The sequence below is a fragment of the Enhydra lutris genome, unplaced genomic scaffold (assembly GCF_002288905.1).
Source record: "Enhydra lutris kenyoni isolate GAN:26980312 unplaced genomic scaffold, ASM228890v2 scaffoldscaffold69, whole genome shotgun sequence".
Lineage (NCBI taxonomy): Eukaryota > Metazoa > Chordata > Mammalia > Carnivora > Mustelidae > Enhydra > Enhydra lutris.
In genome coordinates, this window is record NW_019154153.1 from 1,043,103 (window position 1) to 1,067,619 (window position 24,517).

At 46.0% G+C, this 24,517-nt stretch overlaps 1 protein-coding gene across 1 annotated transcript; it reads left to right on the forward strand.

The window, feature by feature from the left end:
- Positions 1-3,323: 3,323 nt before the first annotated feature.
- LOC111159835 (haloacid dehalogenase like hydrolase domain containing 5) lies at positions 3,324-24,059 on the forward strand. The gene is made up of 9 exons (XM_022522473.1): positions 3,324-3,455; positions 11,880-12,083; positions 13,358-13,470; positions 15,626-15,719; positions 17,008-17,041; positions 18,949-19,123; positions 21,743-21,931; positions 22,118-23,095; positions 23,330-24,059. The coding sequence occupies exons 1-8, from the start codon at positions 3,330-3,332 to the stop codon at positions 22,449-22,451; spliced, it is 1,269 nt and encodes a 422-aa protein (XP_022378181.1). The 5' UTR covers positions 3,324-3,329; the 3' UTR covers positions 22,452-23,095; positions 23,330-24,059.
- Positions 24,060-24,517: the final 458 nt, after the last annotated feature.

Consider the following 24,517-nt stretch of genomic DNA (forward strand, 5'->3'; position numbering starts at 1 on the left):
TGTGGTGCACAGGCACACGTGAGAAACACAGCCAGTTCAGTATCAGACCACGGAAACCAAGGCATGATCATAATAAAGCAAGTCAAATACGTTTTTTGGTTTCCAGTGCACTTGAAGTTATGCTTATACTATGCTATAGTCTATTAAGTGTGCAATAACATGTCTAAAAAACCCATACCTTAATTAAAAAATATTTTATTGCTAAAAATGCTCACCATCATTTGAGCTTTGAGCAAGTCCTAATCACTGATCATAGATCAGCATAACAAATATAATAATAATGAAAAATTTGACATATTTCAAGAATTACTAAAACGTGACCTAGAGATATAAAGCGAGCAAATTCTGTTGGGAAAATTGCCCCCAGAGACTTGCTCAAGGCAGGGTTGCCCCAAAGCTTCTTTTGTAAAAAAATGCACCCTCCATGAAGTGCAATAAAAAGAAGACTGCCTGTGGAAGACGTCTGGGAATCACATTTACAGGGAGACGGCATAGCTTTTTTTTGTCTCTTTTCCTAATGCCTGGAATGTGAACATAATGTCTGAGCCTGAGTGGTTATTTTGGACAATGAAGCGGAAGTTGGGCAGTGAACACAGCCAAGGAGTAAAATAGGAGCCCAGGAACCTGTTGGTGGAGTCACAATACCAAGCCATAGTGTTCCTTCCCAATTTTGTGTGTGTGAAAGAAACAAATTTAGATTTTATTTAAGCCACTAGTCTTTGGAGGTTTCTTACTTACAGCCAATCCTAGTCCTAACCAACACAAAGTCTGTGTGTGGGGATGAGCAGGCTGGTGCGCACACATGGACATATGAGCAGATGTGAGCAAGTTCAGAGGGACAGTGGGAGCATGGGTATTCATTCATTTGCCTACTTATATTAACTGAGCAGCTGTCAAGTGCAGTCACCATGATAGGACCCATGAAGAAGATGAAGACAAATCAGAGAGGGAACCTGCTCTCAAGGACTTTTCTAGTTATAGATGGTTCATAATCTTTTCTGGCTTGAAAAGCCCAAGAGTGAGACACCTGGGTGGCTCAGTCAGCTAAATGTCTGTCTTCGGTTTGGTTCATGATTCTAGAGTCCTGGGACTGAGCCCCACATTGGGATTCCTGCATAGTGTGGAGACTGTTTCTCCCTCTCCCGATAACCCTGCTTGTGCTGTCTTTCTGTCAAATAAATAAATAAAATCTTTAAAACAAAACAAAAAAAGAAGCCCTAGAGAATCTAAGGAAGACTTTTCAATATTTAAACACACATGCATAAAAAATACACACATGTACACACATACACACAGAGTATTAATTAGAATAACCAGGTTGGAACCTCCCAGAATCACCTCTTCTGTCACCTTTCCTGAAACACACCAGGCCACTTCTGATTCCTGCTAGGAATGGCTGCTGTTTTTATGGAGTTCAGCCCATAGCTGGGGAAGACTGAAAGCGAGGCAGATCCAGATACGGAACACACTGACCCAGGCTGAGAACCTCTGGAGATGATGGGGCCATGATGATGATGTAATTTTGATCATCAAGTGTATTTGTTCTCTACTACTGTGCAATAATTACCCCAAAATTTACTGGCTTACAACAATGAACATTTATTATCTCCTGGTTTTTGAGCATTAGAAATTCGAGAGTAATTCAGCTGGGTAGTTTTGTCTTCGGGTTGTTCATGAGGTTTTGGCCAAGATGTCTATGAGTTCTAGAGGATCTGCCTGCAAGACGGTTCTCTCACATGACTGTTGGTGGGAGGCTGCACGTCTTTAGCTCAGGAGTTTCTCCAGAGAGTTGCTTGAGTGTCCTAACAATATGGTATTTGACTTCCTCAGAATGAGTGAGACAAATGAGGACAAGGTGGAAGCCACCATATAGTTTATGGCCTAGCCTTGGAAATCACAGTGTCACCTCTACTTCACTTTATTTGTTAAAAGTGAGTTATTGTGGCACCTGGGTGGCTCAGTCGGTTGAGCGTCTGACTCTTGATCTCAGCTCAGGTCTTGATCTCAGGGGTGAGTTCAGGCCCCATGTTAGCTCTATCCTGGGTGTGGAGCCTCCTTTAAAAAAAAAAAAAAAGGAGTTATTAAGTCCAGCCCACACTCATCAGGAATGGAATAAACTCTACCTTTTTAGAAGAGGACTGTCAAATAAATTGTGGGTATATTTTAAAATCACTACATCAAGAAACCTTCTACCCACTAAAGCAATTTCCAGGTAGTTTGATAGCAGGAAGAGATTGAGAATATTTCCATCTTGGAAAGCCATGTACCCTGGCAGGGTTTAAGTGCTGGGCAGTTGTAGGTTGATTAATGTGAATCAGTCTGCCAGATTCTCTCAGTTGCAGGGAACTGCGGAAAGTTCTATCTTGGCCTTCAAGGTTGAGGATCTAAGGGTGTTGCTAACCTCTGAGAGGGCAGAGTCTCTGCCCATTCCTGACCCCACCTTGTTTCCTCTCACCTAGTGCTAAATATATTGCAGGCTCAGCCATTCTTAGTGTAACTATCACCAGGGACAGGTCAAACGGTCTGAAAGGGAGCATCTTAAACATTTCAAATGGTGGACACAAAGGTGCTTTCCCTCTTTCGGGAGTTATTTTCTACCTTGTATTATAGTCCTGTCTCGACCTCCCTACAAAGTGTGAGTTTGCAGTATTATTTATGTATATATTCTCCCCAGGAGTTAGCACAGAGCTGGGCAGGAAGGAGGACCTTAGCGAATATTTATTTAAAGACCACAAGAATGACTAATTGGTAACCTCCAAGTATTTCTTGATTGACTGGGGTTCAGGGCTCTCGAACATCAAAAGAAAGCTTTGCTCTTCCGCCCCCGCTCCTTGCAAATAAGTATTAGTTCCTTCCACACAGTTTCTCGTCTCCCTGAGAGTTGCTGAGGGCTGAGGGTTGAGGGAGCTGGTACGTCAGATAGAAACGCATGTTCCAGGAAGTCCGCAGGTACAGAGTCCGTGCACACGGGCCTGCTTACCTCAAGTCTCCGTCTACTAAGAGGCCGGACCTTGCCTGCCTCCTTCCCCTCCAACAGGAACTTCACCCGCCCCACCTTCCACCCCTAACCCCTGGCCCGCGGGGCAAGAACCCCGGCCCCAACCTCCCCCTGCACCCTGCTCTACCCGCCACGCCGGGCTTGACTCGGCGCCTAACACGCCCGGCGCCCCGCCGGGATTCGGGACACGGACGTGGGACTACAACTCCCGAAATGCCTCGGGCGCCGCCCGGCCTGAGCGCTCCCCCGCTGCTGATTGGCTGTGCGCGGGGGCGGGGTGGGGCACGGACCGGGCTGGCGCTGTCTGCACGTGCGCGCGACGGGCGGCTGGATGGCTGTTCTCCGCTCCCTCGTGGCGGTCCGCGCGGCGCCGGGACTCTGGTGGCGGGCGGCGCGCGAGTCGTTGGGGCTCCGGGGCCGCTGCCCGGGGAGAGGCTACTCTGTGGACGCCGCGCAGGTGAGAACGCCCGAGTTCCGCCGAGCGGGTCCTCAGGGCTGGGGGTGGGGCCGGAGCCGAGGGGAGGGAGGGGAGGCGGGCCGCATAGCTCCTGGACGAGGCCACTGACCTCTAGTGCACTTCGTTCTTGCCCTGAGCACGAGTGTCCCCTGCACGCCCTGCCTCCCCCTCATTCAGGGGATTTGTCATGCCTTCGGCCTGCATGAAAAGTTACTTCAGCTAGAGAATGAACAAAACAAGCCCAAAACGCGCGCCAGGATTGTTTCTTCGCCGCTCGCCGCTGTTCGTCTCCAAAGTTACTCGGCAGTTTCTGTGTTTCTATTTTCCCGGTCAGGGTATGATTCCTGCACTTCCTCTGTGATTCTTCAGGATGAGAGTCTTTCGGTTTTGATTTTCAGCTACATTTGAAAGAAATTTGGCGACTCGCAGTGGACTCCCCTCTGGGAGCTGCACCTATACATGGACAACCCAGCGATGAATGTGGGTTTTGTGTGGGGCTTTTTACTTTGGTCCCATTCGCTTGTGAACCTTATTCATAATGAGCAGCTGTTACGTGGAAGATCTGAGAGGCGAGAGAAGGGGAACCGGCGCAGGGTCCCTAATTTGGGCCAAGCACTTCAGGGATAATAATTCTCTCCCCAACTCTGGAGGTGGATGTAACCCTGTAAGCGAGCGAGCATGAGATGGGGAAGGTCGCTGGGGAAGGTCGGAGGGAGAAGCAGACCCCATGCTGAGCAGGGTGCCCCATGCAGAACTCAATTCGAGGACTCCAGTATCATGACCTGAGCTGAAGGCAGTAGCTCAACCAACCACCTAGGCGCCCTGGAATCAAGTTTTTAAGTACTTTTCTTTGTCAGGTCAAACAGCTGGTGGACTGCTGTGCCAGGACTCCAGGCCAGGTGGGCACATCTGTCACTCTCACTTTCCTCTGGGCCAGTTGTCCCCCCCCCCTTTTTTTTTGAAGGATAATTTCGTTTTCTAAAAATCACAGTTTCTGTATGTAATAATATTGTACATGTTTGTAGTGCTTTCACAGTAACCCTTTGATAATTTTAAATAATGTGTTATTTTTAAAAACACATAGCACTTTGTGTCAGATGCTTCACAATTACTAATTTTCACGCTTTTCGTAACAGCTCTGAAGTAAGTACTGTTATTCCATTTTACAGATGGAGGAACTGAAGCACAGAGAAGTTAAGCAGCTTGCCCAAGGGTATACAGCTGGTCAGTGGTCAAATCCTGCAATCCAGGGCAGTCTGGTGCTAGAGTTCTAGCTCTTAACCCCTGTATTATCATTGTTACCATTTTGCATATGGAAGAGCTAAGAGTCAAAGAATTGAGTGACTTGACCAGTGTCACAAAGCTGAAAGTGACCACACTGGAGGCATGGAGTGAGAATGTGTTGTGAAAAGGACTTTGCTGTCATTTATAACTATTGTATTGACTTTAGCATCTTTACAGGTCCTGAGATCATTCCAAGTGACTTTCTGATAGCGTAGAAAAAGGGAAGAAAGGGATGTAGCATAGCACAGCATTTCAGAGTACTAGCTTTAGAACTGAATCCTGCCTGTCCCGTTTGACTTAAGGCAAATTACTTAGCTTTCTAAGCTTCAATTTCTCCATTGGTGTATTGAGGATATTACTTACCCTGCAGTGCTTTTGCAAGAAAATTTGTAGGGTACTTTTTGTGATATATGCAGGGTACTTTGCACAGTGACTGGCACATAGCAAGTTCTCTTAAATGTGGAAGTGGTTGGAGTAGACAGTAAAGTAGACAGTAGTTCTAATGCTGTTGTTGAAAACCTACCAAACTCATTACAGGTAAGAAGCCAAAACACAGAGGAACATCTTAGTAGTCCTTTCACTTCAAACTAATCTTAAAACCACATATTTTAGGAGGCGGCTGGGTGGCTCAGTGGGTTAAAGCCTCTGCCTTCCGCTCAGGTCATGATCCCAGCTCAGCAGGGAGCCTGCTTTCCCTTCCCCTCTTTCTGCCTCCCTCTCTGCCTACTTGTGATCTCTGTCAAATAAATAAATAAAATCTTAAAAAAAAAAAACCCACATATTTTAAATCATTGCCACAGATAATGATACGAACTTTACTTAGAGGATCTGGCCTGATACCCAGGACTAGTTCTTTAAAAACCTAAGTGAGGGCGCCTGGGTGGCTCAGTTGGTTAAGCGACTGCCTTCAGCTCAGGTCATGATCCTGGAGTCCTGGGATCGAGTCCCGCATCAGGCTCCCAGCTCCACGGGGAGTCTGCTTCTCTCTCTGACCTTCTCCTCGCTCATGCTCTCTCTCACTGTCTCTCTCTTCTCTCAAATAAATAAATAAAATGTTTAAAAAAAAAAAACCTAAGTGATATGTGAACCATGAGAGACTATGGACTTTGAAAAACAATCTGAGGGTTTTGAAGGGGTGGGGGGGGGAGTTGGGTGAGCCTGGTGGTGGGTATTATGGAGGGCACATATTGCATGGAGCACTGGGTGTGGTGCATAAACAATGAATTCTGGTACACTGAAAAGAAAAAAAAAATTCTGAGTGAAAAAAAAAAAAAACCCCAAGTGATAAAGAAGAAAAATCAGAATGTAGATACAGAAGAGAATGAAAAGAAAAATGAAGAGAAAAAGTCTGTTTCTCCTTCTCTAGGTTCCTTCATGTAAAAAAATTAATAAGGGGCGCCTGGGTGGCTCAGTCGTTAAGTGTCTGCCTTCAACTCAGGTCATGATCCCAGGGTCCTGGAGTCAGGCCCCGAATTGGGCTCCCTGCTCAGTGGGAAGCCTGCTTCTCCCTCTCCCACTCCCCCTGCGTGTGTTCCCTCTCTGGCTGTGTCTCTTTCGAATAAATACGTAAAATCTTTAAAAAAATTAATAAACTTTATTTTTTAGAGCAGATTTAAAGACAGGGTGAATGGAAAGTGTAGAGAAATCCTATTTTTATGCCCTCTCCCCCCGGTTTTTAATGGTCTTCTGGCTGTGTATTATTAATATCTTGGCGGTAGTGTGACACATTTGTTACAGTTGACTTGCATCTTTACTTTCTTGTGGCTGGGTGCCTGGTTTCTCTGTGTACATTCACCTGAGGGTTGGAGGTGTATGTTACTTATTTGTGTAGTTAGAGATGAGGAAGTCTTAAGGATATTGCTAAATTGTCCTGAAAACACTCCTGTTCTAAGTAGCAGGGACTGTCGATTCTTTTTTCTAAGAGAGCAAATTTTGTGACTATTTAGGACATGGCCAGAAGACCATTAAAACTGTATGGTTAAATTTTGTAGCCATCAGCACAAATACTTACAAACTAAGTTTTCAAAAACCCAAAACCAGAATAATATTATGAACCCAGATTCACCAGTTATTGACATTTTGACATTTGACATTTTGCCACACTTGCTTTGCTTGCCACTCTCCCCTCTTCCCCCCCCCCCAGCTGTAAGATTTTAAAATGAATGGTGATTTCTTGTCATTTAGGGGTTAACCCTAAATTCTTCTATATGTACCTCTAAGAAAATGACATTTTCATTTTAAACCTAGCTATAATGCTGTTGTTATACGTAACAACATTACCAATTCCTTAATGTAACTTAAAATTTTGTCCTTAAAATGCCCCTGATTGTCTCAAAATTATGAGCTTATGAGTTTTACATGTAAGCTTTCAGAACAGTATGCTGTGTATCCATATAGTACAAGGAAGAAGGCAGACCATGCGGGTTGTTGAGTATCTACGAGAGTTTAAGCATTGTGCCAGGGTGGAAGGTTAAGGGAAAATCATACCCCTCCTCCATCTGGACCTGTGCAGTGAGTCTCTTTGAGAAGAATAAAATGACAAAATCAGAAAAGAGCCGTAGATCCTTTCCCCAGGAAAAATACACATAGAGTTTTAAGGGGTTTTATGGCCACTCTGAAATCTACCAATGGGCCCCTGTTTAGGACCCCCATTCTAGAGGGTTTGTTGAGGAAGAGGGTGGGGATCCAGGGATCCTTGAGGGCCTTCTGGTGCATGAGCACACTGAGTACAGAGGAACACGAACTCACATGACTGGGGGGTGGCAGGAGGTGTGGCAACATCGTGTTCCAACACAGATACCTTGGTACCTCTTGGATCCCTTCCTTACTCTGAGGTGCTTGCTGCCCTGGGGGCCACAGAATGAACTCTGAGTTTGCCATAAACCCAGTTTAAGGCTGACCTCTGGATTGAGTACTTGTGAACTGGGTCACCTTTGACTAATTCTTCTCTCTCAATTTGGTTTCTTGTTCATCCAGTCAGAATATCCATGTTGAGCATTATGCATAAACCAGGCCCCTTTTGCTATGTAATGTCAGTTGGGGATAATGACACCCACCCCCAGAAGGTTGGTACAAGGATTAAGTAAGCATATCTTTGTTTTATGTCCAACTCAGAGCTCAGTACAGTCCAACCATCTGGAGTGCAACAGGATCAGCCTTTGGAGCCAAGAGTTAGAGACACGAGGTATTTCCCTCCTGGCGTGTAGGATTTGACAAGTTTCTCCCTAGCAGTTGTGTTTGCTGGTGGTCAGAATTTGTCTTACTGATTTGACTTGCTTTCTCTATTTTTCCAGGGTCCCTTCCCACCTCTGACTTGGCCCCAAAGCTGCCATTGTTGAAAGCTGAAAGGTCCTATGCACAAGCTAGTATGAAGGAGCTGGAAGACTGTCTCCCTGGGTGGTCTTAACTGTTCAGCAGAGGGAAGATGGGATCATTACAGTCACTCCATTTCCTTTTTTTTTTTTTTTTTTAAAGATTTTATTTATTTACTTGATAGAGACACAGCGAAAGAGGGAACACAAGCAGGGGAAGTGGGAGAGGAAGAAGCAGGCTTCCTGTTGAGCAGGGAGGACCCTGGGATCATGACCTGAGCTGAAGGCAGATGCTTAATCCACTGAGCCACCCAGGCACCGCAGTCACTCCATTTCCTAGTTTACTTGTTCCAGAAACTTATCCCTTAGCTTCCTTGACCCCACACCCTTTTGATTTTCCTCATACTGACTTGCTACTCATTCTTTTGCTGGTGACTCCTAGGTGGCCCTTCCTTAAATGACAATGGTCTGGTTCTCTGTAAGCCTTACTTCTGCTCTCACTCTGCTTGTGCTTCTCGGGCTCTTCTGTCCCTTCCCAAGTTTCAGCTGTTCTCTAAGAGCAGAGAGCTTCTGGATTTTCTTCTCCAGGACCTTCTGTTCAGTGCTGGTGTCTCCACTTGTATATCTGACAGGTCCAAAGTGGGATGTATCTTCTGCCCTCACTGACCTCCCAGCTGCTGCCAATCTAGTTTCTTGGGTCAGTGACGAATACCAGCGTCCACCTCTCCAGGGTCCCAAGCCAAAAAAAAAAAAAAAAAAAAAAAGTATGGCGTCCCTGTGGCCCCTCCCTCCCTCAGCCCCTGTATCCTGTTGTTACCAGGATTTGGCTGTTCTGCTTCTATGTATAACCTGCCCTCCTCTTACCATTCTTGTTGCCACTGCCTAGTTAAACCAAGTTAAAGCCACCATCATCTGTCTTAGATTGTAGTTGGTCCCAACTGGTCTCCTTCAACTTGACTTTCTTCAGTTCACTCAATCTTGACTTTGCAGCCAAGATATTTCTACAGTACACGTCTGACATGATGTTACTTTCCATTTCAGTTGGCGTAGGAGACCTAGGATGGCTAGTCTTCACCACCTTCTTCTGGTTAGGTGCCCCTCATTAAGGGTCTTGGAGTGCTTTCCTTCCCCTCATCTCCTAATTTAGCACTCAGTGCAGACTGTCCTATGGCTATTTGTTTAATTGTCTTTCCCACCGAACTGTGTAGACAGAGGCCACTTCTGGCTGCTTGTCTGATCTGCTGCTGGTCAGGCTATCAATAGATACTTGTTAAATGAAGGCAATTATTTAACTCTTCCATTGTCTAGCTCAAAATTCTTTTCTAAATAACTACCTTTTTAAAATTCTGTTTATTTACTCAGAACTTAAGTACTCAGAATTGATTTGCATTTGTGAAAATACTGTAGTTTTCATGGGTTTCCTAAACTGGTTACTTTTTCTTTGACCCCAGCTGAAAATGCAGGGCCCGAAGCACCTGCTGCTCACAAACAGAGCCCTATGCCATGAGTAGGTGTATGCAGTAACAATGGCTTGACTTAGTGGGCCCACAAAAGGAAAGTAGCAAACAGGTTAGGTTGGATTTTTTTGACATTTGAAAAACATCTTATATGTTAATAATAAATGGGATGAGGGGCGCCTGGGTGGCTCAGTGGGTTAAGCCTCTGCTTTTGGCTCAGGTCATGATCTCAGGGTCCTGGGATCCAGCTGCATCAGGCTCTCTCCTCGGCGGGGAGCCTGCTCCCCCCCACCCCGCCTCACTGCCTACTTGTGATCTCTCTCTCTCTGTCAAATAAATAAATAAAATCTTAAAAATTTTCAAAAAAATAATAAATGGAATGAAATTTTTATTTGTATTTATTTATTTATTTTTAAAGATTTTATTTATTCGACAGAGAGAGATGCAGTGAGAGAGGGAACGCAAGGAAGGGGAGTGGGAGAGGGAGAAGCAGGTTTCCCGCTGAGCAGGGAGCCCGATGTGGGGCTCAATCCGATGACCCTGGGATCCTGACCTGAGTGGAAGGAAGATACTTAAGGACTGAGCCACCCAGGCACGCCTGTATTTACTCATGTTCAAACTCTCATTCCTAAAGATCTATTCATCTATTTGAGAGAGTGGAGTGCAGGGAGAGCGGGGAGAGGAACAGAGAGAATCTCCGGTAGCCTCCCCACTAAGCATGGAGCAAATCCAAAAACCAGATGCTTATTTGACTGAGCCACCCAGGCACCCCTAAGCTTTTTTTTTCAAATTCTTATTAAGTAGTCGCTTCCCCCAAAATGGGTATTGAACTCACCACCCCAAGATCAAGAGTTTCTTGCTCAACTGACTGAGCTGGCCATGTGCCCCTGGAATGAATTTTTTTTTTTAATAAAAAGGACAGTGTTTAGGGGCATTTGGGTGGCTCAGTCCGTTAAGTGTCTGCTTTTAGCCCAGATAATGATCTCAGTGTTCTGGGATTGAGCCCTACATCGGGCTCCCTAATCTGCAGGGAGCCTGCTTCTCCCTCTCCCTCTGCCCCTCCCTCCCCTGTGCTTGTGCACTCAAGCATGCGTGCTCTCTCTCTCTCAAATAAATACTATTTTTTTTATTTTTAAAGGATAGCGCCTGGCTGGCTTAGTCAGTGGAGCATGCAGTTCTTGATCTTGGGGTCGTCAGTTCGAGACCAGTGTTGGGGGAAGAGATTACTAAAAAAAAAAAAAAACTTAAAAAAAAGGATAGTGCTCTACTTTATAAGTCCCAAGAAATGTGTATTGAAATGAGATACCATTTTTTTAAACCTTTGAATTAGCAAGATGTTTGATAATTAACAAACTCTTTGATACATGTGAAAATCAATATGGGCAGGAATAAAATGCATTACCAGTGGCTGTGTAAATTGATACATATTTTTGGAAAACATTTTGTCAGTAGGTGTTAATGTTATTAAAATATTTGCACTCTCTTGTCTTTTTACTCTTGCTTTTAAGAATCTAGCTTAAGGGAAAAATCAGTAAGTGTGAAGAAGTTCCTTATAGCATTATTTGTGGTAGCAAAAATGTAGGAAAACATAAGTGTCCAAAAATAGGGGAAATAGAATGTTAGTGGAATATTCACTCAGAATTTTGTAGTCAGAAATGATGCTTGGAAGATAGAGCTATGTATATAGATAAGGAAGGGTAACTTAAGAGATACCATCTAAAAACAGGTCAGATGGAAAAGAAAGTACACAATATAATGCCGTTAGTTAACAGATAAAAATATAACAACAGATAAAAAAATTATTACTCTTTATGTACACAGAGTTTCTGGAGATTTATGAGAGAGGAAATAGCACTGGGTAGAAGGAGGCAAGAAATTAAACATTTTTAAAATATTATCTGTAGCAATCAAGGTTTTTTTTAAAACTCCATGTGTGTTGTAATAAAATTGTAAAAGATGATTATGAAGACTATTGTAACATATAAAAATATTTGAATGTCAAATAACAAGATTCGAAATTGAACATGTAAAGTGTAGTTGTCTATGTGACAAAATAATAGAAAAAGAAGAGACAAGATCATGTTAAAGCCCTGGGATGTTTTTGAATTTCTCTATTTTCCACTTAAAAAATTCTTTTATATGAATTATGTGAAGATAGTTTTAGCCAAATAGTTACATGCTTAAAAATATATGAAAAGGGACTAATTCTTTGCTATAGATGGATTTGCCCTCTCAGAAATCCCATGTCCTCATTTTCTGTTCAGAACTCTGGGTGACCTGGAGATGATGTGGTGCCCCTTCTTGTGAGGGTCTTTTCCTTCTTCCCCTTTGCCTCTTGACTCAGGCTGTAGGAATTCTCTTCTTCTGTGCAGAGCCCACCAACTTTTGGGTTCCTCTTGGACATCGATGGAGTGCTGGTGCGGGGTCACAGAGTGATCCCTGCGGCTCTGGAAGCATTCCGCAGGCTGGTGAACGCTCATGGGCAGCTGCGGGTGCCTGTGGTCTTTGTCACCAATGCTGGCAACATCTTACAACACAGCAAAGCCCAGGAACTGTCAGCCCTGCTGGGGTTCAAGGTAAGGAGGCACTGGAGAAATGCCCAAAGAGCTGGTTGTCAGTGGAACCCCCATTCCAACTCTGACTAAGCTGCCTTTCCTGGGTTGGGGTACAGTGTTGATAAGCCCTAGGCCATGGCCCGCTGGCTGGGTCAGTAGTATAAAATAACTTGAAGCTCAAGCCTGGCTTCATGAGGAGAACCTTACAGCAAGGGTATTTTTTATATATCAGTTCACGCTGAACGCAAAAATTCTGCCCATGGATTTAGCAGTTTCAGTCTACTGTCTTTGTATCCATTTATTTTCTGGGCATCAGGGTTGTCTCTTTTGGATTGTCAGCCCCTGGAAAGCGAGGGTCACGTTTTTCTAAATGTGGGATGTTGAGGTAATAGCCTTTGTTTTTCATAAATAAAGAGGTACATATCTAGGGGTGTCTGGGTGGCTCAGTCATTAAGCAGCTGCCTTCAGCTCAGGTCATGATCCCAGGGTCCTATGATCGAGCCCTGTGTTGGGCTTCCTGCTCAGCGGGAAGCCTGCTTCTCCCTCTCCCACACTCCCTGCTTGTGTTCCCTCTCTCACTGTCTCTTTCTGTTGAATAAATAAATAAAATCTTAAAAAAAAAAAAAAAGGTACATACCTGAATGAGCATTGTCCTCCAAAAGCAGTCCTTCTTCCCCACTTGCCCTTCCACATGGTATATCAATGTTGACATGTCCTTCTTTATTAAGGGTGGATTGAGTTCTTGGGAAGAGCCCTTTGGAACCAAGAGAGTAAATAAAGTGGCTGATTGACTGGGTAACACTGCTTGGGGGTTGAATGCAGAACAAGGGAGTACAACTGGTTCCCGTCTGTGGTTTCTGGAGAGGGTTCCAAAAACATTTGAGTATTGGCTTCCTCGATGGAGTTAGTACTATAAATGTTAAAAAGCTAAGTCTTTAAGTAGAATTGAAAACAAAAAGTCAGAGGCAGATTTCTGTGACTGTGACAAAGAACATGCGCATTAACCCTGAAGTGTCCAGATGGAGAAACTGAGCAGAACAGTCAGTGGTCAGAACCCATGACTGATGGCATTTTCTGCTTGTTCTTTTCTTGTGGCAAGAGCCAAATTAGACAGGTTCTTTTCACACCTGTTTGGGTAGTGTCTACAAGTGTTGGGTGCCAGAAAGGGCTCCTTCCCTTTTTTTCTGGGCAGTTTTTTTCCCTTCCTAAGTGGACAGAAGCTACCCGTCTCCCCCTTACTTTCCATCAACTTTGTGTCTCCCCTGCTCTCCTCTGTCTTTTGACTCTTGCTACAGGTGGAACCGGACCAAGTCATTCTCTCTCACAGCCCCATGAAGCTCTTTTCGAAATATCACAACAAGCGGATGCTGGTGTCTGGGCAGGGGCCTGTGGTGGAAAATGCCCGAGTGTATCCTTTTGGTGTTGCTTGTTCTGGCTGAAGAGGAGGGGGCGGGACTGGAGTTTTCCTCCCATGGCTGGGGTGCGGGGGTGGACAGGACCATAATGAGGTGTGCTGGCTGCATGGTGCCAGGGCTTAGGGGATACGTAGTGGGCTCTCGAGGGAGGGAGGATGGCTTCCAGGTGTGGCCGGTCCTGGTGCCATAGTTTCCAAAAAGCTAGCCCACTGAATCAGAACCTACTGGGGAGCTTAAAATACAGATTATTGGTTCACTAGGTGTGAGAGAAGAATCAGCAGTCTGTATGTTAGAAGAGAAAACTAGGTGATTCTCTAATTAGGTTTGGAACCACTGCTCTAGCCTTGTTCCTCGGGGTGCTCATTCAACTTCTTAGCTAGTATTAAGTGTCCACAGTGGTGCTCGCTTCGGCAGCACATATAGTATTAAGTGTCCACAGTGAATCTTTTGGGTCTGGGCACACTCAAGAGGCAGAAGAGTTGGGTGCCTGGGTGGCTCAGTGGGTTAAAGCCTCTGCCTTCAGCCCAGGTCATGATCTCAGGGTCCTGGGACCCACATCAAGTTCTCTGCTCAGCGGGGAGCCTGCTTCCCTCTCTTTCTCTGCCTGCCTTTCTGCCTACTTGTGATCTCTCTCTCTGTCAAATAAAATAAATAAAAATCTTAAAAAAAAAAAAAAAGGCAGAAGAGTTGATCCCTGTTCTCAAGCCACATATTCAGTCCTGGGATCAAGTCCTGCATCCGGCTCCCCACTCAGTGGAGAGTCTGCTTCTCCCTCTGCCCCTGCTGTTCCCCTTGCTTGTGCTCTTTCTCTCAATCTCTGGAAAATAAATAAATAAATCAATAAATCTTAAAAAAAAAAAAAGATTCTCTTCCTGTCCCTCTACACTCCCCTCTACTTCCTCTCTAAGGAAAAAAAAAAGAAAAAAGCAGATTTCCAAGCTTAGACCTGAAGCCCAGCCAGGATCTGCGTTTAAAAAAAAAAATGACAGCATACGATTGAAAACTTAAGAGCGCTGTATAGGTTCTGAGAGTCCTGGGTATTGGGGAGGGAACATCCTGGGAGCTGCTGTGACTGGTGGCTTCATGGAGGGGCGTGGCTGTGCTACCAGAGATGGTTAGAGTTAAGGTTTTCTGTGGAGGGAAGGAGCTAAGGAGGCTGCACAGAGAAGGGAAGGTGAGGATCCCTGAAGCCGGAGTTTGGATTGGGGTAGAGTGGGGAGTAAGAGACAGCAGGAGTGGCGCCTTGGAAGGGAAGCCTCAGAGGCAAAGGCAAGAGGCCACTGGGCTTACTTAGGAGGGCAGGGGGAGTCTTTGCAGGTTCTGTTGCTGTTGGGTAATCTGACAAAAGCAGTGTTTTCAGGAGATTCATCTTGAAAATAATCTGAAACCATGTCCAGTTAAGATTGTAAGTGGGGATTGAGGACAGAAAATGGAGGTAGCTCTTGGAGAGATAAGGTTGGCACTGGTTTTCTGCTCTTCGTGGCCTCCCCATCCTTTGTGAATCTGGCTCATCCTCAAGAATTCTCTCAAGTCTGACTTCCCTGGACTCTGCCCAGCTACCAGCCCAGTGACGAGTCTCCTCTTTTCAACTCCCCAAAACCAGCACTGTTCACAGAGCGCTGGTTTAGATGGGCCCTGGGCCTATGGTGAGTTCCTTGAGGCCATTCTTTTTTTTTTTTTTTTTTTTTTTTAATATTTTTTTTTTTTTTTTTTTGAAAGACAGAGATCACAAGTAGGCAGAGAGGCAGGCAGAGAGAGAGGAAGGGAAGCAGTCTCCCTGCTGAGCAGAGAGCCCTATGTGGGGCTTGATCCCAGGACCCCAGGATCATGACCTGAGCCGAAGGCAGAGGCTTTAACCCACTGAGCCACCCAGGTGCCCCAAGGCCAGACATTCTTGTGTGCCTTTGTGCCCTGGTAGTACCCAGTGTGGGACCTATCACCCTGCTGCTGCGTCGCTGTGTAGTCACGGCCCATCTGCCAGCACCCTCAGGATTGACATTGGCCTTCTGGGCTGTGTCTGGGCTCTCACTGCTTCACTCTTGTCTGGGGATTGGGTGCCCTAGTTTGCTTGGGACTGTGTTGGTTCCCTCCCCTTAAAGCCATCTTCCCCCAGAACTGTCCGGCTTTGCTTCCCTGATCTTGCTGTAGATTGGGCTTCGAGAATGTGGTTACTGTGGATGAGCTGCGGATGGCCTTTCCTGTGCTTGACATGGTAGATCTCCAGCGGCGGCCAAAGACCACGGTAATAAGGAGCATGCTCCTGGGTGTCTCATGTTTAGTTCTCTCTTCTTATTCCCCACATGGGTTCCTCTTACTAACCTTGCAACCCCTCCCACCGAGAGCTGCGTCTTTTCCACCTTAGAGAGGCACATCTGGCCAAGGATTTTGTTCTCCAGATATACAACGATGGCCCAGAGGGGCAACAGGCTCCTAAGTGTTTTCCTTTCTGCATTGTCATTAGCTGAGAACCCCTTTCAAAGCCCTAGCATCTCCAACGAGGAGTTACCCGTTTTACTGGCTGGTTTGCTGAGTGTTGCTTGGGAGATCCATTAACCTTTGTGAAATTATCATTGCTGCTCCTTTATCCTAAAGCTTGCTATGGAGAGCTGTCCTTATGAGAAACAGCTTGCTTGTAAAGGCAATTCTGAGTATGCCTGTGTTCCTTTTGGGTTTGGCTCATATTTGAACCACTGGTTTACAGGGCCTCTCCTTGATCCTTTAGAGTATGACTTCTTGACTCTTGATGGCCCTCTTCCTCATGTGAACTCTATCACATGGCCTGTAGTCTAAGTCAGACCATTGTCAAAATGTGGGGAAATGCAGTTATAAACAGACAAGCTTACTTTTCTTTATGTAGCCTTCGTTTTCCTTCCTCTGGAGCTTTCCAATTGAACAGAGCTTTTCATCACCTTCAAAATCTTTCTCCTAGGACCGTGCAAATTATGTGGGGAACTAGAATGTCTGAGTTGGAAAAGATCTTAGAGCAGCTCAGACACTGAGCCCTACACAGGGGAAGTGACCTACTCCAGGTCACATAGCTGGTTAGTGGTAGAGCCAAGACTAATAGTTTAGGGAAGGAACAGACCCCAGAGGATGGGTAAAGTAGAGGCTCCTGCCTCTTCATATCACATCAAGAGAAGTGGTCTGTCATGCCCTGGTGACCTCCCTTTTCTTCATAGGCTCACCTTCATCTTAGCTACCTGATTCTAGATCCTTGCTTGGCCCACATCTCACCTCCTGTCCTCACAGGGACAGGTGACCAGCCCTTCCTCCTGGTTGACGTCCATATGTGACTTCCCTCTGCGTGTTCTGTGAGAGCCCTGCCCATTCTGACTTCACTTTTCTTTGTGAATTTTCTTCCTCGGTCTTATCCAGCTTCTCCTTGGCTTGGGCTAGACTGTGGGGGTGGTGATGGTGTTTGATCTGTCTAGAATGTCTTTTCTCTTGCCACTCATTATGATACAGTTGTGTGGTTGTCGGGAAGTGGACAGTGACTGGCATTGATCGTTCTTTTTTTTGTTTCTTGGCAGCCCCTTCTAAGGAACGACTTCCCGGTCATTGAAGGTAATGAGGGCCTCTGCTGGTGTAGGTGTGGCTCTGGGTGGTTCTCCTTTTGGCCCTCCACGCCGTTCTCTTGCAGCTTGTTTGCCTGGAGACTGGTGGGGTGGCTACAGGCGTTGGGTATCAGGTCACCTAGGTTCTAGTCTCAGATCTACCCCTCACTACCTCTGAGACCTTTGTTTTTAATATTTCCCTGCCTATTTCACTTGCTCTATTATTCCAGAAAAACTGTTAAGTGTAGAAGATCTTAGCATGGAAAAACTCCCAGAGGTAATGTAGGCCATTTTTTCTCAGCTCCACTAAACCCAGTTCCCCTTCATGTAACAAAAATACTGTAATGTCCCCTTTACTGCCCTGCAGTAACATTCATAGATAATACAACTTCCCTGTATATGAATATTAAAAATTAACTAGTTCACTGTAAAGCCCTAATTGTAATAGGGAGAAATAAGAGGAAAATTTTTAGTAAGGTAATGTGTATTTCAGTATGTAAATGATTATTCAGGAAGATATAATGAAGTAGTAAAATGATTATATCAAACATGGAATCATCATGAATGTTACAGCTACAAATGCAGACTGATGTAAATGTGTTTATAGGTGGGATATAGGTGTATTTTATGGGTGACTCAGACATTAGGGATTGCATTGTCATTGGTGAAGTGATTTTCCAATATACGGAATAACTGGTAAAATTTTGAAAAGATAAACAAACTGCAGACTTCTCTTGATTTACATGATAGTTGCATTTTTAGAAAATTGTTTATTAAAGCTCTACCTTGTGTTTACATGTAGAATGAAATTAGGATTTAGGCTCAATTACTTATTTTTTTTTTTTTTAAAGATTTTATTTATTTATTTGACAGACAGATCACAAGTAGGCAGAGAGGCAGGCAGAGAGAAAGGAAGGGAAGCAGGTTCCCTGCTGAGCAGAGAGCCCAATGCGGGGCTCGATCCCAGGACCCTGGGATCATGACCTGAGCCGAAAGCAGAGGCTTTAACCCACTGAGCCACCCAGGTGCTCCAGGCTCAATTACTTATAAACAGGTTATTCACCTATGTGAATGTCAGATGGGATACTCAAATGTTAATAGACCAGGGGCAGCTTCTGATTGTTCAGGACTGTCCTGAGCATCTGGCATTTGTGGCCCCCTCCCATGATCCTTGCCACTAATTGTCAGTCATGGTGACAGTTAAAATATATCCTCCAGTTTCTAGAACACCTCCTTAGGGGCAAGTACTACCCCATTGAGACCACTGGCCTTGTAGCTGATACTGGCAAGCTACCATGTTAAGTGTTATGTGTCCAGCATGGGTTAAGTGCTTTATTATATCTCATTTTTACCCTAAACAATCGTAGGTATCATTATGATGTAGTTGAGGCAGAGGCTTAGAGAGGTGGTAAGTAACTTGCCTAAAGTCACAAGGAAAATGGACAGTCAGGTTTGAAATGCCAGTCTGTGTCACTCCAGATCCTCCTCTCCTAGTGGTTAGGTTTACTGGCCCCTGGGGCTCAGAGAGAAGTGGCTGAGGAAGGCAAGCCCTTTGCCAGGTACTTGTGGGTGAGGTGGTCAGGAGAGCATTAGTCAGCAGGAGGAAGCAGGCCTGAGACTTGGCTGCTGGTTTTCTTTATTTTAACCTTTTCTGTGAAGTACTGGTGAGTACAAGTGAAAATGGGAGCCCTTAGGAAGTGCCTTCCCAGGTCCTGGGCTTTGTTTACCTTGGGTGAATGGGTGAATGGATCTTTGAAGGCTGGTTCTGGGAACTGTGCCCTAACTGTGTGTACTGTGGGGAAAGAGCTTGTGGTTGGGTGGCACCAGCTGGCATCAGTGGGCCTCCTAAGGGCCTTCCTCCTGCCTGCCACAGAGGTCAGGCAGAGTGCCTCACCTCCGTGCCTTTGCTCTTTAAAGGGGTTCTTCTCCTTGGGGAGCCAGTCCGCTGGGAGACAAGCCTGCAGCTGATCATGGATGTCCTTCTCAGCAATGGGAACCCTGGGACTGGTCTAGCAACGGCTCCTTATCCCCATCTCCCTGTCCTGGCCAGCAACATGGATCTCCTTTGGATGGCTGAAGCCAAGATGCCTAGGTAAGGACACAGAGTCTCTGGCCTTGACAGTTGTGGCCACTGCCAGCTGCTGCTTGGACAGTCCTGCTGACAGTTTCTTACCATCATTCTGGTACCCCTGCCTGGGTCAGCCCCGTATTTGCCAGAGAAACTTGTCCTTTCTGGGAGGATTTTCAAGGGGTTATTTTGCATACTAATTAGTAAATGAAAAGTATAGCTTACTGATCACTGAAGATATGTTGAGGTGATCTTTAACACATGGCCTTTGTCCTCCAGAATCTTATTTGTTTAAGATTTAATTTATTTATAGAGAAAGAGAGAGCATGAGTGGGAGGGGCAGAGGTAGAGGGAAAGGGAGAGAGAGAATCTCAAGCAGCCTCTGCACTGACCCGACGTGGAGTTCAATCCCATGACCTCAAGATCATGACTTGAGCTGAAACCAAGAGTTGGATGCTCAATCAACTGAGCCACCCGGGTGCTCCTGCTCCCCAGAATCTTAATAGAACATGTTATTTTATTTTATTTTTTTCAGATTTAAAACTTTTTTTAAAGTAATCTCTGCCCCCAACAAGGGGCTTGAACTCACAAGCCTGAGATCAGGCGTTGCGTGCTCCACCCGTTCAGCTTGTTGGGTGCCCCCAGAACCTGTTATTTTTTGGTCTATGAACCCAAACAATGGATGACTTCTGAGGCCTAGCAGTATAGCTGCTCCTCTTTGCCTCCTCCCTGTAGCACTGGTTCCTTCCCTCTTTGTCTCCTCCTGCTCTTAAGATGTGGGGGCAGGGGGAGCGATAATTATTCTGATGGTTATGTAGGCCAGAGAAATGAGGCCCAGTAGGTAAGTGACTTTCTCAGTCTCCCCCTGCCTCACTGCTCCCTGCTCAGCTGTATAGACCTCCTCTGTCCTGTCTGAGGCTAAGCACAGTCTAGGCAGGTCTTTTTCCAGCCCTGGAGGGCCTTTCTGGAAGGACAGTTGTGGCTACTGTATATACGGTTTGGTGGCTCTTATCTGCAGGGCCAAAGTTCAGAGTTTTTTCTCTATGCTACTGATTCCAGTGGGCTGTGTGAGTGATTCAACAGAGGGTAGCAGGCCCAACACTGCCTCAAGTGACATGACTTAGTAATTCCAAAGAGATGGGTGTTGTGGTGTTCTCTTGTTACTTTAAAAGGTGTATTTCTGTATCCTGAGGTTAGATGTTTTCTCTGAAGTATTCTTCCTACAGTTAGGGTGTGCCAACACACTAGGTGAGGGGTGTTTGGTTATGTAGGCTGGAACGTAATAGCAAGTAGCAAATTTCAATTTATAAATCAGATTTGAGATTACTTTTCACCCATTAATTTAAAAATTGGAAGTAGAATTTGTTATATAAATAAGTGACACTGAAATACCACCTTAATATGTTGGACAGTATCCAGATTTGGCTTAGCAGCCAGGGATGAAAACCCAAAATGAAAGTTTGTTTGTTTGTTTGTTTGTTTGTTTTCCCTTCAAGACTTCATTTATTTATTTGTCAGAGAGTGTGAGAGCACAAGCAGGGGGAGCAGCAGGCAGAGGAAGAAGCAGGTTTCCTGCCGAGCAGAGAGCCCGATGTGGGGCTCTATTCCAGGACCCTGGGATCATGACCTGAGCCACCCAAGCGTCCCTGAAAGTGTCTTAGACAAGATAGAAGTTTCTTTTTTTTTTTTCATGGAAAAGAAGAATGCGGTAGGCAGTGCAGGGCTTGTGTGGATGTCGCGCCTGTCTGGGACATAGGCTCCTGTCTTCCTGCTCTGCCATCCTTAGCCCTTCACAGCATAGTTTCAAATGGCTGCCTGAGCTCTAGGCACCAGATCAGCACTCCGGGCAGCAAGAAAGAGTGGAGAGAGTGGAAAACAGTACCCACTCCCCAGTTTCACACTTCCTAGAGGTTTAGCCCAGTGCTTCTGATCTCACGGACTCTTTGGCTGTAGCTTATTCACATGGCTGCACACGAGCTGCAGTGGAGGCAAGGAAATACTTTCATACACCTGGTCGCAATATGGTGAGCTGAAAACTGGCGCTGAGAAAGAAGGGGAGAGGGCAACCGGTAGTCTGCACAGATTTTTTTTTTTTTTTTTAAGATTTTTATTTATTCATTTGACAGACAGAGATCACAAGTAGGCAGAGAGAGAGAGGAGGAAGCAGGCTCCCCATGGAGCAGAGAGCGCAATGCGGGGCTCGATCCCAGGACCCTGGGACCATGACCTGAGCCTAAGGCAGAGGCTTTAACCCACTGAGCCACCCAGGCGCCCCTAGTCTGCACAGATTTAAAGCTGAATTTAGATTTGTAGAGTCTGACTGCCTAGGTTATAATCCTAGCTCTGCCACCTTGGGCAAGTTACTTAATATCTGTATGCCTCAGTTTCCTCATTTATAAATGAAAATGATGAAAGCTCTCATGGGGTTGTTCTGAGAGTTACATGTGATATGACACTCTAGTGCTCAACAAATGTTAGTAGATAACAGCACGTCATAAAGATAGATAATAAATGTAATTCTTACTAGAAGTAATTTCACTTTATCTGTCACCAGCAGGGTGCTGGAGTGAAAGGTTGGTGTATAGGGTCCTGCTTAGAGCCAGGGAGAGGAGGCCTGAGCTGCTGAGCTCTCTTCTCTGACAGGTTTGGCCACGGCACCTTTTTGCTATGCCTGGAAACCATTTACCAGAAAGTGACAGGCAAAGAGCTGAAATACGAGGGCCTGATGGGCAAACCCAGCGTCCTCACTTACCAGTATGCAGAGGACCTGATCCGGCAGCAGGCGGAGAGGCGGGGGTGGGCGGCCCCCATCCAGAAGCTCTATGCTGTCGGGTAAGTACTTTTCCATCTCCTCATCACTTTCGGACTTCCCCTGCCGTTCCTCCCTACCTACTCACCGACCTGTTTCCCTGTATGTAATGCATACTAGTCCCACAGTTGTCCTCTGCTCTGTGTGCCTTGTAACACTAAACTGGGGTTTTCTCTTCTTTCCTTTTCCGGTATGGCTGCCCCTTCCAGTGATAACCCTATGTCTGATGTCTATGGTGCCAACCTGTTCCACAAGTACCTGCAGATGGCGAAGCATGGTGGGGCAGAGGAGCAGGGGGCCAGTGGCTTGTGGAAGCAGCGGCCCTCAGCAACCCAGAGCTGCGCCTCTATCCTGGTGTGCACTGGTGTGTACAATCCCAAGGGCCCAGAGCCCACCAGGCCCACCCAGGAAGCAGAGGTGGCTCCCTTCCATGGGCACCGGGACTTCAGCTTCAGTCCAGGGCTCATGGAGGCATCGCACATTGTGAATGATGTGAACGAGGCTGTACAGCTGGTTTTCCATAAGGAGGGTTGGGCTTTGTAGTAAGGGCTGTGCATTGGAGACAAGGGACGGAGGGACCCTGGAGCTAGAGGGGAGTCCTGTTGACTAACTTTTGGCCCAGATTACTGGGCTTCAAGTCAGGGCCGCTTCCCTTGACACTCTGTGTGGCCCCACGGTGTATATTACTGGTCACTTGGAAGAAGACACTGGCTTTTTCTCCTGCTGGGCAGTAGCCACAGAATGGTACTCGGGGAGCATTTTGGGTAGAACCATCAGGATTTTCTGGGCCCAGTTCCTGTCTGCTTCTGGCAGTCTGACCTTGGGCCAGTCCCTTTACCTCTGTGCCTCAGTTTCTTCTCTCATTTCAGTAGGGACTTATGAAAAAAGGGGAAGTGGTGTGAAATAATGTGGAGCCTTGCCTGCACTGAGGGCACTGCTGCATGCCAGCAAGGTGTGTCACTAATACTATGATACTGCTTTTTATTGTATTTTAGCTTACTGCCCAGAGACTTTGAAGCTTATTTTTTTAAATTAAAATAATCATAATAAATATTCATTATGCTGTCAGTTGTGAACCACTTCTGGAATGTACTGAGAAGTCCTGTTGAGGAAAGATAGCAGGTGAGCAGTGTGGATGACCCTGAAGCAAAGAGATCGGTGCCATTTTGCTCCCATAAGGCACTGAGGTCTTCTTTCCTTTTTTTTTTTTTTTTTTTAAAGATTTTATTTATTTATTTGTCAGAGAGAGAGAGGGAGAGAGAGCAAGCACAGGCAGACAGAATGGCAGGCAGAGGCAGAGGGAGAAGCAGGCTCCCTGACGAGCAAGGAGCCCGATGTGGGACTCAATCCCTGGACGCTGGGATCATGACCTGAGCCGAAGGCAGCTGCTTAACCAACTGAGCCACCCAGGCGTCCCTGAGGTCTTCTTTCCTACCTTTGTTCTCCTTCCCACCACCAATCCCCAGCGTGGCCCTGGCCTGCAAAGCCTGAGTCTGTCTGGGAAGTAGTTATGCCCAGGCTTTGGCATGTACATTACAACTCCTCTGATGTGGAAAAGAAAGGATCTTGTTTATGGTTTCTTCTGAAGGAAGGAGCTTTTCCTATAATGATCCTGGCAAGTATGTATTTCTTATATTCCTCCCTCTAGGAGCGACCCATTTTCACTTTTCCATGGTATGTGTCGTCCACAGTCCCATTTGCTAAATCCCCTGGTCCTTGCCCTCATGTTACTCTAGCAGTCATTTGCATGTGCCACAAGCTGGTGACTCCCTCCCCTCTTCTCAAAACACTCATTACTTGGCTGTATCTCACTGACTTCTTGATACCTTTGTTTGGATGCCTGGTAGTCATTCAGAGAGGAGAGAACACAGGAGACTGGGAAGGAGTGGCCACTGAAATAGAAGGGGAATCATGAGTGAATGGGTGCCTGGGAAGCTGAGTGAACATGTTTCACAAAGGAGGGAGTGATGAGCTATGCTCACTCCGTAAGAATCAGAGCTTGGCTGTGTCCAAAGCCAAACATAGCCCAACCCTACTGCTAGTACCCAGGTGGGGTCCTGCTGCATGCACCCCTTCCCCCCAACAGTAGACAGTAGCACTGAAGACAGTAGGCTAAAGGCCTGGATCACCCTTGTTTCCCCCCCCACCCCCCAAATTATTTATTTATTTATTTGACAGAGAGAACACAAGTAAGCAGAGCGGCAGGCAGAGGGAGAGAGAGAAGCAGGCTCTCGTCTGAGCAGGGAGCCTGATGTGGGGCTCGATCCCAGGACCCCAGAATCATGACCTGAGCTGAAGGCAGCTGCTTAACCAACTGAGCCACCTAGGTGCCCCCATCCTTGTCTTTAATCTCCTACAGCCAGTCCATCCATATATCCTGCAGCTTTGCCTTCAGAATATGCCGAGTGTAACCACTTTCCAGCCTTCGATGCTGCCCTGCTCCAGGCTGCTGGCTTCTCTGGCCTGCATTGTTGTGGCAGCCTCCAGTCTGACCTCCCTGTCTCATTTCCTCCTCCCTCTTTGCAGCTCTCCCCTCAGCGCCCCAGAAGCTGCACCCTAAATTTGACCTGTTCTCTGATGAAAAGCCTCCCGTGACTTCTGGTCTCACC

What these genes read in the sequence shown, in the direction of transcription:
- LOC111159835 (XM_022522473.1), top strand. Translation starts at nt 3,330, where the DNA reads ATGGCTGTTCTCCGCTCCCTCGTGGCGGTCCGCGCGGCGCCGGGACTC. An exon ending in ACTCTGTGGACGCCGCGCAG is followed by an intron (nt 3,456 to 11,879) that starts GTGAGAACGCCC and finishes TCTTCTGTGCAG; the next exon opens with AGCCCACCAACTTTTGGGTT. An exon ending in CAGAAGCTCTATGCTGTCGG is followed by an intron (nt 21,932 to 22,117) that starts GTAAGTACTTTT and finishes TGCCCCTTCCAG; the next exon opens with TGATAACCCTATGTCTGATG.